Source organism: Rousettus aegyptiacus, unplaced genomic scaffold (genome assembly GCF_014176215.1).
Source record: "Rousettus aegyptiacus isolate mRouAeg1 unplaced genomic scaffold, mRouAeg1.p scaffold_m13_p_1, whole genome shotgun sequence".
Lineage (NCBI taxonomy): Eukaryota > Metazoa > Chordata > Mammalia > Chiroptera > Pteropodidae > Rousettus > Rousettus aegyptiacus.
In genome coordinates, this window is record NW_023416284.1 from 59424626 (window position 1) to 59439529 (window position 14904).

Sequence of the window (14904 nt, forward strand, 5' to 3'; positions counted from 1 at the left end):
CAATTGGTTTAGCTTAAACTTTGAAAGAATATTTTACTTGTCACTTGAAAAATACAAGTTCTTGCAATTATGTAGATCTTCCAAATACTGACATATTTCATTATGTAATACTAAAAAATTATGTTCGCTAACATCATCACAAATCTTATCAGAAAAACACAATTATGGGGAAGCTGTCAAACTCATGGTGGTAGATGCAAGTTTTCCCCAATTCCTACTTTTGTTTGAAAGTCTGAACTTTATCATTGGTTTCAAATTCTGCCAGTTGTTTTTGAAATGATAGGCTAATTTATTTTCAAGAAAACATCTTTGAATACTCATGTCTGGATAACATTTTTAGTCTGTCAAGTGAAAATGGTGTTCTGTGTTCTAGGTAGTTCAGTTTGCAACGCAAACAAATCCACAAATGCTTTTATTTGACGCAACTGCTATAGCTCAACATAAGTATTTTTATGTTCTGTCATCACAGAGAATATTAAAAAGATGTACATTTAAGATTAGAGATTTAAAAGACAGTAGAAATGGTGGAGTAATGACTCCCAGAATTTTCTCTTCCATAAATACAATGAGGAAACTAGAAAAAAAATGTCAGAATGAAGTTTTTCGGAATTACAGAAATTATCAAAATACTTACACTAATCTGGGAAGCATTTATTTAAGAAAAATAGCTCAATTTCAGTAAGGACAGTGAGCTTTACAGAGCTTACATTTGACACCTGTCTAGTGATTCCCTTGAAAACACCACTTGCAAGGGTGTTTTTGTTTTACCTGACTCAGAGCAAAAAAACATTTTTCAAAAACTTTTAAAGGAAATTGTTTCACTTTGTGGCTTCCCAAAGTAGTAGAAACCAGGTGGGGCAAACAATAAACTAACAAAGTGCTTACAAGGGAAAGCTAGGGAATGAGACATCCATAGAGACTTTGCAAAGTAGAGCATAGGGAATATAGTCAATAATATTGTAATAATCACTTATAGTGCCAGGTGGGTACTAATCTGGGGGATCACTTTGTAAATTATATAAATGTCTAACCACTATGCTATATACCTGAAACTAATATAAAATAATCGACTGTCAATTCTAAAAAAAAAAAAAAAGTTCTGACATATTCCTGAGAATCTAGAAGTCCATGTGCATGCATAGGGCGGTGCACATGCATAGGAAAGACCACAGATGGCCCTAAAGGCTTTCCTCTGGCTGACTTTCAGGTTCTGTGAAAGCAGGAAGTTAAGGCTAAGGCATATTTGTCAGTGGATGGCTGAACATTGAAGGAGTGTTGCAACATGCACACACAGATGCTTGGGAAAAACTGGCATACTTATTGTTTCTGGCATTGGAAGTGACCGTTCTCTAATCATTAGTTGACCAGTAGGCTGACCACCTAGAGGCTTTTGTGGTCACACATATCAAAAAATACAGATTTTGTAAAATTCAGTAAAGTCCCAAAACAAACAAAAAGAACAACAACAATAATGACAATAAACACTGAGTTTGGGAGAAGAATTTGATTTCCAGAGATGTCACATTATATTATTTAAAATCTCCAGTGTGCAACAATAACAAAAAATTGCAAGACATGCAAAGAAACAAAGTATTATTCATATATATGGAGAAAAAACAATCATCAAAAGAAACAGTCCCTGAGGAAGCTCAGATATTGGACTTAGTAGAAAGGACTGTAATTAGCTATTTTAGATATGTTCAAAGAACTAAAGGAAAGCATGTCTACAGAACTAAAGGAAAGTATGAAAACATGTCTTATCAAATTAAAAAAAAATCAATATAGAGACAGAAATTAAAGAAAACAACTAAATAGAAATCCAATGACTGAAATGAAAATTTACTAGAGAGGCTCGACAGCATATTTCAGAACACAGAAATAAATCAATGAACTTGAAAACAGAGTTATTGAGATTATATAGCCAGAGAAGTATAAAGAAAAAAGAATAACAAAAGTGATTGGAGCCCAAGACCTATGGAACACCATAAAGCATACCAAACTATTCATAATGGAAGTCTCAGAACAGGAGAGACAAAAAGGGGCAGAAAAATATTTCAAGAAATAATGGCTGAAAATGTCCCAAATTTGGTGAAAAACATTAATCTATAAATCCAAGAGCTCCATGAACTCCTAGAGACATATCATAATCAAACTGTTGGAAGCTAAAGACAAAAAGAATCTTGAAAGCAGAGAGAAGAGATTCATCATATCCAAAGTATCCTCAGTAATGTTAATAGCTGATTTTTCATCAAAAACTATAAAGGCGTGAAGGCAGTGAGATGACATATTCAGAGCGCTGAAAGAAAAAGACTGTCAACCAAAAATTTTATCCAGTAACACTATCCTTCAAGAGTGAGGAAAAAATAAGGTATTCTCAGATAAACAAAAAACTGAGGGAATTCACCAGCGAACATTTCCTAGAAAAATAATAAAGGAAGCCCTTTGGACTATAATTAAAGGATACTCTGCAGAAACTTAAATCTGCATGTGGAAATAAAAAGCACTGTAGTAGGTAACTATATAGGTAAATATAAAAGAGAATATAGATCCCAAATAGCAAAAACAAACTTGAAAAGAAGGACAAAATTGTAGGTCTCATACTTCAATTTCAAAATTTACTGCAAAGCTACAGTGATCAAAGCAGTGGGGTATGGGCATACATAAACTAATGGAATAGAATAGAGTCCAGAAATAAACCCTCACGTATATGATCAAACAATGTTTTACAAGGGTACTAAGACTGTTCAATAGAGAAGAATAGTCTTTTCAACAAATAATATTGAGAAAATTTAACATCTGCATGCAAAAGAATGAAGTTATCAACCCTTATCTTGCATCATATACAAAAATTAACTCAAAATGGATCAAAGACTTAAATGTAAGAGCTAAAGCTATAAAATTCTCAGAGTGAAACAGAGGAGAAAAGCTTCATGACACTGAATTTGGCAGTGATTTCTTGGAATGACACCAAGTAAGGCAACAAAAGGAAAAAAAAGATATACTGGACTATGTAAAAATTAAAGACTTCTGTGCAAAGGACACTATCAAAGGAGTGAAAAGGCAGTTCATGGAATGGGAGAAAACATTTTCAAATTATATATCTGATAAGGGTTTAATATTCACAACACATAAAGAACTCCTACAACTCAACAACGAAATAAAATCAAGCCATCTAATTCAAAAATGGGCAAAGACATTTTTCTAAAGAACAGGCATTTTCTCAAATAAGATATATAAGCCAATAAACACATAAAAACATGATCAATATCACTAATCATTAAGGAAATTCAAATCACAACAACAGTTAGATACCACTTCACACTCATGAGAATGGCTGTTTATACACATAACCCTCAGAATATAAGAGGTGTAGGTGGGGATAAGGAGAAATTGGACCCCTGTGCATTGCTGGTGGGAATGTGAAATGGTGCAACTGCTATGGAAAATAGTAGAGCAGTTCCCCAAAAAGCTAAACAGAATTACCATATGACCCAACAATTTCAGCAAAAGTGAAATGAATTCAAAGCAGGGAATTCAACAGATATTTCTACTTCTATATTCATAGCAGCATTATTCACAATAGCAAAAAGGTGAAAGCAACCCAAGTGTCCACCTGGAAAAACAAAATGTGGCATGTACATATAATGATATCATTTAGCTTTAAAAAGGAAAGAATTCCTGATACAAGCTACAATGTGGTTAAACCCTGAAGACATTATGTTAGTGTAACGAGTCAGTCAAAAAAGGACAAATACTGTATGATTCCAATTATGAGAGGTATCTAGAGTCAAATTAATAAAGATATAAAGTAGGTTGACATGGGCTGGAGAAAGGGAAGATTGGGAATTATTGTTTAATGGATACAGAGGTTTTGAAAGACGAAAAAGTTTTGGGGAGAGGTAGTAGCAATAGTAGCACAACAATGTGAATGTACTTAATGCCACTGAACTGCATACTTAATCATTACAATAATAATTTTATGCTATACATATGTAAATGTGCTCATATTCCTTACACCTAACCATCCCACTTCTGGGACTTGGTCCTATAGATATTCTGGAAAATGATATTTGTGCTGTTTGTATTAGGAAAAGATTAAAAACAAACATCCATTAAGAGAGGCCCAGATGGATGAATAAATTGTTGAATATTTTTAAGTGAAATGACCATGTTTCTTTTTTATGAGTGTGTGGCAATGAAAAATACAATGACTTAGTAGTTTAACTACCATCATTACAAATGTCAATTCAATGAAAAAGGCATTTTTTTTTCCGATAGGCATTAGATAGAAAAGAATGTCATAACACTTGGTCCTCCATGAATTTTCTTGGCAATAGCCATACTCCTCTAACTCTCAATGTATCTCCAAAGCCTAGCTCATGCTTGGCATGTAGCAGACATACAATTTGTTGAATCTGTTAATTTTTCTTAAGGGTAGCCTTTAGGGAGGACAAGCCCAGAGAGACAGTATGAAGATGATTTGCCTTGGAAGTCATTCAGCAACACTAAGTGTCCACATCTGAATGTAAAAGTCTCATTAGGTGTAGTGAAGAAATTCAAAAGAAATAGCTTCCTCTATGTGTTCTAGTTAGAGAGAACATAGTCTTACATGAAACTCACTTATAATTTATGAAAATGTGACATAAAATAGAATATAGAGAATAAAGAGTTATTAGATTGGTGGGATTAATAAAGGAAATTAGGAGGATTCGCCTTATCTTGGGGGGAATGTAATTGTCACAGTTCTTTCCTAACCCATTTGAGTGAAATGTAGAACTAGTCTGTGCACCTCATTGTTTGGAGAAGTGTTATTTTCTAGGCATCTGAAATCCTATGATCACTGGATGGTGAGAACACTGATGGAATAGGAACTGATGGCATGTCCTGCCTCTCTCCATGGTAGAAGTAATTGCTTGCTCTAGGGAACCAGCAGTTGCAGCCTCTCAATTCATCAATTGAGGTTTCACAGTTGACCCATTAATTGGAATAATTTAGTTGAAAATTTTCTTTATTTCATTTAATAATTTAAAATGATTATTGCTTCCACTACTCCCCAGTCTCCAACACGCACACTACATATAGACATATATGTGCCCATGCCGTTCTTCCTTTTAACCCATCAATCATGTTTGGTTAATTTTGACATCCTGTTGTAGATTTCTTAGTTTCTAAGTATCTCACCATGTGCACTGAGGTCTTGTAATCACCCTGATAATATCTCTATGTTTAAAAGCTCCATCAATATATATTCCTTTTCCTGAAACATTTCCCTTTAGCTATTCTACTTTAGGAACTTGAACAAGTTACTTCATTTCCATAGGTTTTAAAAAGACAAGAGTCACGCAAACAAACATATTTAACAAAAATTTTACAAAGCCATATTTATCCTTACTACTTAACTTTAACACTGATTTTTGTTTTTAATTTTTGCTTTTTAATTTTTTTATTGAGGTAAAATTCATACAACATAAAGTTCACCATTTTAGCCATTTAAAAATACCCACTTTGGTTCCTTTTGGTAGATTCACTCTGATGTGCAAATATTATCACTATTTAATTTCAGAACATTTTCATCACCTCTAAAAAAACCCAGTACTCATTAAACAATCACCCCTCATATCTATTCTATTCTATTCTATTCTATTCTATTCTATTCTATTCTATTCTATTCTATTCTATTCTATTCCATTCCATTCCATTCCATTCCATTCCATTCCATTCCATTCCATTCCATTCTATTCCGTTTCATTTCAAAAGAATGCTCATGATCTACTAACTAATGAGCCATGCTTCACAGTTTGAAATAATTATTACTTATTAAGAGTACTTCTATCTCTAATTCTGGGATTCTATATCAATCTGGACATTGTTTCTCTCCAAGTGAAGTCTTCAAGTTTGGAGGATTCCCCACTGAAAGAAACTTCCTAAGAGATAAAAATTGCTTTTTTTTTTGCCTTTATTTGTTTATTCATTCAATAGACATAAGAGCTTGAATGAAAAAAAAATAGTCTCTACCTTCAGAGAATTCACAATCTAGTAGAGGAAGATTGGCATGAAAATATAAAGTATAAATGAAGAAAGGGAAGTGGTCAGTTTTATCTTATGGTGTGATGAGGGGACAAAATTAAGAAGATAGGATCGTAAGTTGAGCTTAGAAATAATGTATAGATATTTTTTCATTGTTATTGAAACTTCTACTCTGGAAGTCTTATTCTCAAGGTTACACTGCCACTTTACTGCAATGGATTCTGCAAGTCCCAAAAAGACAGTGTAAGGAAACTGGGTTTCATATTGGCAAAGAAGAAGGAAGACAGAAAGGAAAGAAAGAGAAAGAAATAAACTAATGTTAATTGAGTACCTATAATGGGTCAAGCACATATATTTTCTTATTTAAGCCTTCTAATAATTCCTCAAAGTATATATTCTTATCCACATTGTGTTCAGCGTAAAACCTCTCACATGTCCTACTACACCTTGGCTGTATAGGAACACATACAAACATTTTCTAAGTGAGACAGGGCTATGTCTCCCCTGGATTTGGCACTTCAATGTGAAAAATTTCATTAAATGCCTCTAATCTGCCTATGATGTATGCTCTTTTAGAATTTGCTCTTTCATAGGAAGGTAGCTCTGATATATCAAAGTCATTGTAGGCAGAAAGGTAATGGATGAGGGGAAAGGAAGAACAGAGAAGTTGACAGTAGTTTGAATATTTAAAGACATTCCCATTGATGTTCATGCCAGGGAGGGTTTCAATCCCTACAGTCAGATGGCCAGAGAGGGGGAGTAATTTTTTCAAATGATAGAGATATGGATCTCTCGTTCCAAGGAAACAATCTTGCTTGTGGCACTTTGCCTTAAAGTTACTCCTTGCCCCAGTGAAAAGCTGAGGGGAAAGAAGAGTTCCTGACGTGCTGAGAGTAGACCATAGTGATCCATTAACTAGAACTGTCAGATATCCAAATGACACCAGAGCAGCATGTGGAAATAAGTAAAGCTTGGAAGGCATAGGGTTGGCCATTGTTTGGGAAAGTGTAGCCAATAGTGGATTTTCTTTATGCAGGAAACCTAACCTAGGACCACTGTATCTGACCAGGATGTTGTAGGAGAGGGTGAGGTTAGGGATGGAAGGAGATCTCTTGTAGAAAGCAGGAAGACAAAGAAGTTACTGAATATGACAGTGGATACAAAGTATAAGGAAAACCAAGCTTGGAACATCAGAAGCCAGAAGATAATAGCTGCTGATAAGGGGGCAACAGAAGCATTGCATCAAAGATAAGAGCAGCAAGTTTTGGGTTGTAATAGATAACAAACAAACACGTAAGCAGTCTGAGGGCTTCTACAGCCACCAACAACTGAGACAGACTCATGTAAAGCTTAAGAAGTAGATAAATCTGGTTGGCACACACACACACACAAAGAACATTTAAAAAAAAAGAGCTAAGACCCAGAAGTAGGTAGAAATGGAGGGAATTAGTATTTTTTGACCATTTATTATGTTAGGCACTGTGCTGAGTGCTTGCTTCTTATTTAAAACTCGAATTCACTCCAAAATTAAGTGATACCATCCCCATTTTATAGATAAAAAATCTGAAGCTGAGACTTCAAGTTATTATAATTGGAAAGGTTCTATATGAGATTAGTAAAAAGAACAGAGGTAGACAAGTGGAGTACCTTTTAACAGGGAGTTAATAGAATCTTTAAAAGTTAATCTGATACACTAAGATAAAGTAAACAAATCCAAAAAAACTTACTCTTGGGCCTGGTGCTCCAGGTGGACCCTATAACATAACGAATTTAAAAAAGTATTTAGTAGTTATCTCAAAATGGGCATGTATATGACATCAGTGATAAACATATATAAATATAAATAAACTCACTGGAGGCCCCGGTTGACCTCTTGGTCCTTGAGGACCCTAAAAGAAATGGAGACAAAGAACAATATGGATATGTATGCTTTTGGTTTGATATAAACAAGACAACTAAGATTCAGCCTCTATCACTGCCTTTTTGTGTGAGGCAAGTCTTAAGATACAGAGCTGTTTTAGTACAATTTTAAAATTACATGCTCTTGCACTGAGTTATCATCCACATTCACAAGCAAGATATTTATTTTCATGTTTTATTGATATTATTTTAAACTAAATTCACTCACTTCAATAAACTTATAAATGTAACATTTAAAAATGTTAATGCTTTCTAAGTATGTTTTTCCTGTTATTTTTATCTACCATACACATAATTGTCAAAGATGGAAACTTCAGTGTTAGACACTTCCTTTTGCTTTACCTACATTGGTTACCAACAACTATTGATTTTACCTTCAAATCTCTCCAAAATACTACTTCTCCATCCTTACTACAATTGCCTTAGTTTAGAGCTAATCATGTGCTATGGACTGAACGTTCCCCCTCCCTCCAAATTTATATACTGAAGCTCTAATTTCCAATATGATGATATTTGGAGGTGGGGCCTTCTGAGCTAATTAGATCATGTGGAGACCTGATGAATGGTAGTGGCCTTATAAGAAGAGACATGAGAGAGATGACCACAACAATATAGCAAGAAGGTGGCCTTCCGCAAACCAGGAAGAGGACCCTCTCCAGACACTGAATCTGCCAGTGCCTTGATTTTGTATTTCCCAGCCTCCAGAACTGTAAGATACAAGCATCTATCGTTTAAGCCATTTAGCTGATGGCAATTTGTTATAGCAGCCTTAGCTGACAAAGACATCATGTTTTGCCTGCACTCGTAGTATGACATCTTCACCTTATTCTACTTTGCTAACTACATCCTACTTATAAAATGGAAATTTAATCATATCATTATTTAGTTAAAATCATTCAATGGCTCTTTATTTCTTAGAGGATAAAGTATAAACTTAACAGTAATAGCTACCATTTATTGAGAACTCACACTACATGCCAAGTTGTGTAGCTCTTTATTTATAACTCACTGTATGCCAAGTTGTATGCTGTATTTCCATTTTACAGTTAAGAAAATAGAATGGTTAAGTAACCAGCAAATAAGGAGCAGCTGGGATTAAAATCCAACTGAACTGGATACAAAAGTATATTCTTAGTTAATGTGCACCCCAGCCTCTCTTCAAGGTCTGGGCTTCATTTCCACTTACTCTCCCCAACACACCCTACACTCCATCTATTGCTAACTACTTGTAGACTTCTGAATCTTCCAAATTCCTTAACACATGGATTTTCTTGCATGAGCTATTTCTTTGACCAGGAATGCTCCTCCTTACCTTCTCTATCTGTTTAACTCCCATGCCTCTTCCAATACGTCTTTAAAACTCTGTACCACCTTGTCTATCCACTATGCCACTTTCTTACTGCTCAACTAACCACCTCTTCTGCATGCCATAGTACATAACATACCAAAAAGTCCCTTAGGGACCCTTGAAAGTTTCTTAGTCATCTTTTTGTTTTCTGGAACTCTTAAGAATAGTACCTAATGTATGGTAGATATTCAACGATTATTATGGAATGAATGAATGAATGATGTTAACTAGTATTAATTTAGAAATTAGAATATTTAAAATATGTATAGTAAAAAGTGAAAAGTTATGTGTACATTTTCCAAAATAAAATCAGTAATCATTATTAAGAATGTCTGTTCACAACAGAATGGTGGTTACCAGAGAGGAATGGGGGTGGGGGGAAGGCAAAATGGGTAAAGGGGGTCAAATACATGGTAATGGATGGACACTAGACTTTAAGTGGTAAGCATGAAATAGAGTATACAGACATCAAATTATAATGTTGTACACCTAAAATTTATATAATGTTATTAACCAATGTTACCTCAATAAAATAAGGAAAAAAATCCATTCAGAATTTGATTTATTTTATGTTCAACTGAATGTTATGTCTACTTTGGGTCAAATTCAGATTATGGTTAAAAGATGGCAAAGCAAAATTTATTTACAGCTGAGTTTTGAATTATGCTGAGGCTATCCTTGACTTGTATTTTGTTTTATTGCCAAAGCTTTGATTCTAAATATACTGTAGCAATCAGAACAAAGAACACATAGTAACTTAAAAAGGGTAGAGTATTCCAAACACCATGCCTCCTGGACATATCTTAGTTTGCATGATTTATGATTTCAATTTAAAGTAGAGAATGTACAAAACATGTACCTCAGAAGCTGCATGAAAAGTTACTGAAATGTCATGTTGGAGATAGAGACTTTTAAATATATTGAGGCTCAGAGTGAATTTGGCTGTGTGTGTTTCTGTTTTGGATCAACATGGTAAAAATAAAGTTGACATTTCACCCTACTTGGAATATTTTTTGACATTTGCAAAATCTCACTGATGGTTCAGTACAAACTATACATATCTTGTCTTTGACTTTGAAAGAGAAATTTTTCAAAGAAAAAATAATTTTTTTCTACTGCTGATTTTATTGAGTCCATTTCAGCTTGTTTCCCAGAACAAGTCAGATCACAAATGTGTTCAACCGAAATACTTCAAATTTAACAAGACAGAGCAAAATAACTCCAGTGAAACAAGTACATAGTCATGTAAAACAAAATATTATTCTAACAATATAACATTTATTAGTTCTTTTTTATTTCTCTAGCTAACACATCATTAAGGAAAAATGATTCTTTTCTCTAGGTACCATGTAAAGCAGTTTGTAATAAAATTATGATTGTCTATGTTAATTTCCTAAATTAATGTGAATGGTTATGGCGGTTATTCGGTTCCAATGAAAACGCTACCTTTGAAAACAGACTCTCAATCCTGAATTTATATATGATCCTTCAAAAATAACATATGTTATCATTAGACTTTGAAAATACTGATAAATGCATGTATTTTGATTCTGCCTTATATAAATGCAATCATGATTTAGCTTCATGGTCTTTAAGCCGGCACAGCTACAGAGAGCGTCCCTTTTTTCATTTACAAATCAAGAAGCTTGCACTATAAGATGTTCAGCAGCATCTCTGGTCTCTACCCACTAGATGCCACTAGAAACTCCCTTTTTTCTCAGTTATGACAATCTAATGTGCCTGCACACATTGCCAGTGTTTCCTGGGGGGTTTAGGGGTGGGGCAAAAATGCCTTTGGTTGAGAATCACTAGTGTGGAGGGTTTAATTGGGAGTTTAGTAATATTAAATAAGATTTATTAGACAATAATATAATTAGGAGAGAATCAGTGAATTATTAGGTATAGGGGATAACTATAAATCAAGAACCTACTTATGTGGAATCTGTCATGTGGGTGGCAGTGCTAGTCTTAATGTAGGTGAGAAGTATGTATGTACCATCTTCCTTACCCAAGCTGCTCATAACCTTCATTTTCTGAAAGGTACTACAATTAATAGAAAAGCAAAATGGTATGGAATTGGGAGACTTAGGCTCTACTCTTGCCTCTGTACCTAATTTACTATATGTCCTTGAGCGATTTGCTACACATTTGGATCTCAGATATATCAACTGTAACAACAGGTTTGGTGAATATAATCTGAAGGTTAAGAATGTTACATATGAATACAAGTTGGGAATTTCAAATATGAAGTCTGTATGATTATAAGGGGAATATGTACTTGAATTAAAAGAGTTTAATAATTTTTCATTTGAATTAAATATACTATCTATGAATTTTTTTAAAAAAATACATACAGATAGGCTTTAAATTCTTAATTTGTTAATATTTAGGACATAATTTCCAATAATTTAGTTTTTCCTAATAATGTTTAAACCATCCTCTTCACTTTTAAATCAGAGGCAAATTAGATAATTCTGCTAATCAAGAATTGTGAAGACATCAACTTAGAGGTGATATTTGAGAACATGTTAATGGGATTCTTCAAAATATTATTGTTTTGCATTAAAAAATATGCTATAAAAATGAAGCAATTAATCTAAAAATGCACACTGGGATTATTATCTTTATGTTTTTTCTACTTCTATGGTTTTAATTATAAGCCATAAAACTGAAGCAGCTAATCTAAAAATTTATGCTATAATTTTCTCTTTTCCTATTTCTATGTCTTTAAATTATGTTTTAAGTTGTAACATCATGTCAAAATCCTTTTCAGATGATTGACACTAAGATATTATTCTGCTATAAGTTTGTTTATTTATTTATTTGTTTGTTTATCGTATCCTATTATTTCTAGCAATCCTCTTTGTCTTATTTACTTTAAAAATTAATTATGTTCTAAGAGTAGGGCCTCATAGAAATGAGAAGATTTTTGTAGTCTTTCAAGGTTAATTGACCATTAACACAACAGTTTTTAAGTTGGGGAAGAGTAGGGAATTCTAGATGCTATCCACTAGGAAGTTTTCTCAAAATGTCACAAAACTCTGGCTCAGTTTAGAGTATGTGTATTAATCCGGGACTTAATTTTAACACAGCACATAGGCAGGCAGATATAAAACAGATACAGAATAGAAAGGAACTCTTTCAGATGTGGCAATAGAGAAACAGGTCTCTCAGTGGTGGAGAGAACCATTTAGGATCATACTAGAGTTTATAATGTGAGATACATTTTATGAATTAAGTTAATTGCAGATGATCTCTAAGAATTAAAAGATTACTTTTATAAAGCTCCTTATACTATAATGTAATCGAAGGAAAAAAGGGAATAGAAAGATATTTAATACCTGTTATTCAACAATAAAAAGAGAATAAACTCATAATTCTAATGTGTCAAATAATCCTTTTTCCAGAAGCTAATTTTTATTGTCTACATTAATTGCCATTGTGCCCCTGCTCCTTGGGTAGTGAAAGTTTGCACCTTAATTATGAAGAGAACAGTGGTAATCCATAGAGCACAAGACTAATAAGTATGTTAATTTGGGAAATGCTACTTTACCAGCAAGAACTAGAAATAGCTGTTAATTTTTTAATTTTAGGGAACAATATACATTTATTAATATGCTTTTCAAATATTGCCTATTACATGGTAGGTTCTGTTCTGGATACTGATATTCAGTGTATCAAAGTTCCCTGCTCTCATGAAGTTTACATTCTAGCAGAGGAGACAGAAAACAAGATATTGTGAAAGAAAATGACCAGGAATAATAAGACAGGGTGGTCACAGAAGGCTTCTCTAAGATGCTATTTGAGTAGAGATACCTGAATAACAAGATAAAAAGCAGTCATTTGAAGAGAAAGTGAAAGAACTTTCTAGATAAAAAGAAGACATGTTCCAAAGATCAGAAAGAAGTTTATCATAGTTGGCGAAGGGAAAGTGGTATACGGCATGAGACTGGAAAAGCAAACAGGAGGTAGTTCATGTAGGGCATTGTAGACTATGATTAAGGAATTTAGATTTTATTTTAAGTGCAAGCAGGGGTCATAAGGAGGTTTTAAAGGGGGGAGTGATATAATCTGATTTATGCTTTGACAATATCACTCTAATGGCTATGTAGGAAATGAACTGTAGTGGGGAAAAGTGGAAGAAATGGAAAGAAGACTGATCCAGGGGTGATCTGGACAGTGATGGAGAATGAGGGAAGTGGATGAGTTCAGAATAGTAGCTGGAGCTGATGGGAATGGACCTCTACTTCGAAGAACTCTTCTTTATGTTCTATGGCTTTGTTCATTGTTTTATGGGGGCTTATTTATTTTTCTTTTATGTAGAATCACAGACATGTAGAGCTGGAAGGGACTTTAAAGGTATATTCTAATTCCTTACTCAGTGCAGGCATACCAGTCCAGTAACTAAGAGAGATAGTCGGTAGGCTTCTACTGACACATGCACTGTTTCACAAAACTATTTTGTATTAAAGCAGTTCATTATTATGTTAGACAGCTCAGGGTAATACTGAAATTGGCCTTAGCATTCCATACATTTAGTTAATATGTATCTTTTTATGATAATTATGTGCCAGGTACTATGATAGACTGGGAATTAGGTGGTAACATGAAGCTCACCATCTGTTTCTGAGCTAAGCACAGAAACAGAAAATTCAGTGCAATAAATAAATTATTTAACTTTTAGTCTCATATGTTCTATCTTTCTTATGCTCTTTCTTAAGACAACTTTTCAAATATTTGGAGACAACTATCATGTCCCAATGCTCCAAGCCTTCTCTGATTCACTTACTAATACTTTATTAAATACTTATTGAACACCACTATAAGACAGGTACTTTCATAGGTGTTGGGGGAACAGCATTAAAACAAATGGATAAAATTACTGTATTATGGAGCCTATGTTCTAGTGAGGGGATACATAATAAGAAGAAAACCAAATAAATATGTATCATGTCAGGTGGTAAGTAAATAGGTTAAGGAAAAATAGAGACTCTCAGGCAGGTGATGGCATTCTTATTGGACATAGGCTAGTAAGGAAAAGCCTCTCTGATAAGAGGACATTTAAGTAAAGACTAAAGAGCAGCTGCCAGAAATTGTACTTGGTCCTAACTACTAGGCACTATGTCCATGGGTGGCAGCAGGGTAAGGCTAAAACATCAGCAAGTCCACCCTGAGCAAATTGTCTTTAAATTGAAACCTTAAGATAAGTAGGAACTATAGGGATTAAGAGTATGGGTGAGAAAACTCAAGAGCAAAGTCAGGAAGTGAAGAGGGAGCAAAGAGAACAAGGAAAGGGATGACCAGGCTGCAGAGTCTGGCAAAGGCTAAATATCCCAAATATTTCAACTGTTTTTTTTAGGACATAGCTCTCTGATATATCTGAGAACCTTCTTCTGAATGTCCTTGGGGATGGCCTATCTGGTGCCACTACCTGCTTTATTCTGGATGTCAAATTTCTATCAGTGCACCCTAGGATTGCAGGCATAATCCACTGAATTTATAATCCATCAGAGTCACTGAAATTTTTTTTTTTTTTACATGAAATGCCTGTGACATTGCCATAGGTACTCAAGGTTTCCTGGTTCTGCTGGAAGCCTTTTGTTCCAGCC

The 14904-nt window shown here is 34.1% G+C and overlaps 1 protein-coding gene across 7 annotated transcripts in view; it reads right to left on the bottom strand.

Annotated features, from left to right (window-relative positions):
• COL24A1 (collagen type XXIV alpha 1 chain) overlaps positions 1-14904 on the bottom strand; it is a 290158-nt gene that overhangs the window by 16681 nt on the left and 258573 nt on the right. For all 7 annotated transcript variants that reach the window (XM_036235919.1, XM_036235902.1, XM_036235897.1 and 4 more), the window contains 2 exons: positions 7881-7916; positions 7755-7781 (listed from right to left, as the gene is read on the bottom strand). In XM_036235919.1, coding sequence (XP_036091812.1) covers positions 7755-7781; positions 7881-7916 — 63 coding nt within the window. The remainder of the gene's footprint in view (positions 1-7754; positions 7782-7880; positions 7917-14904) is intronic.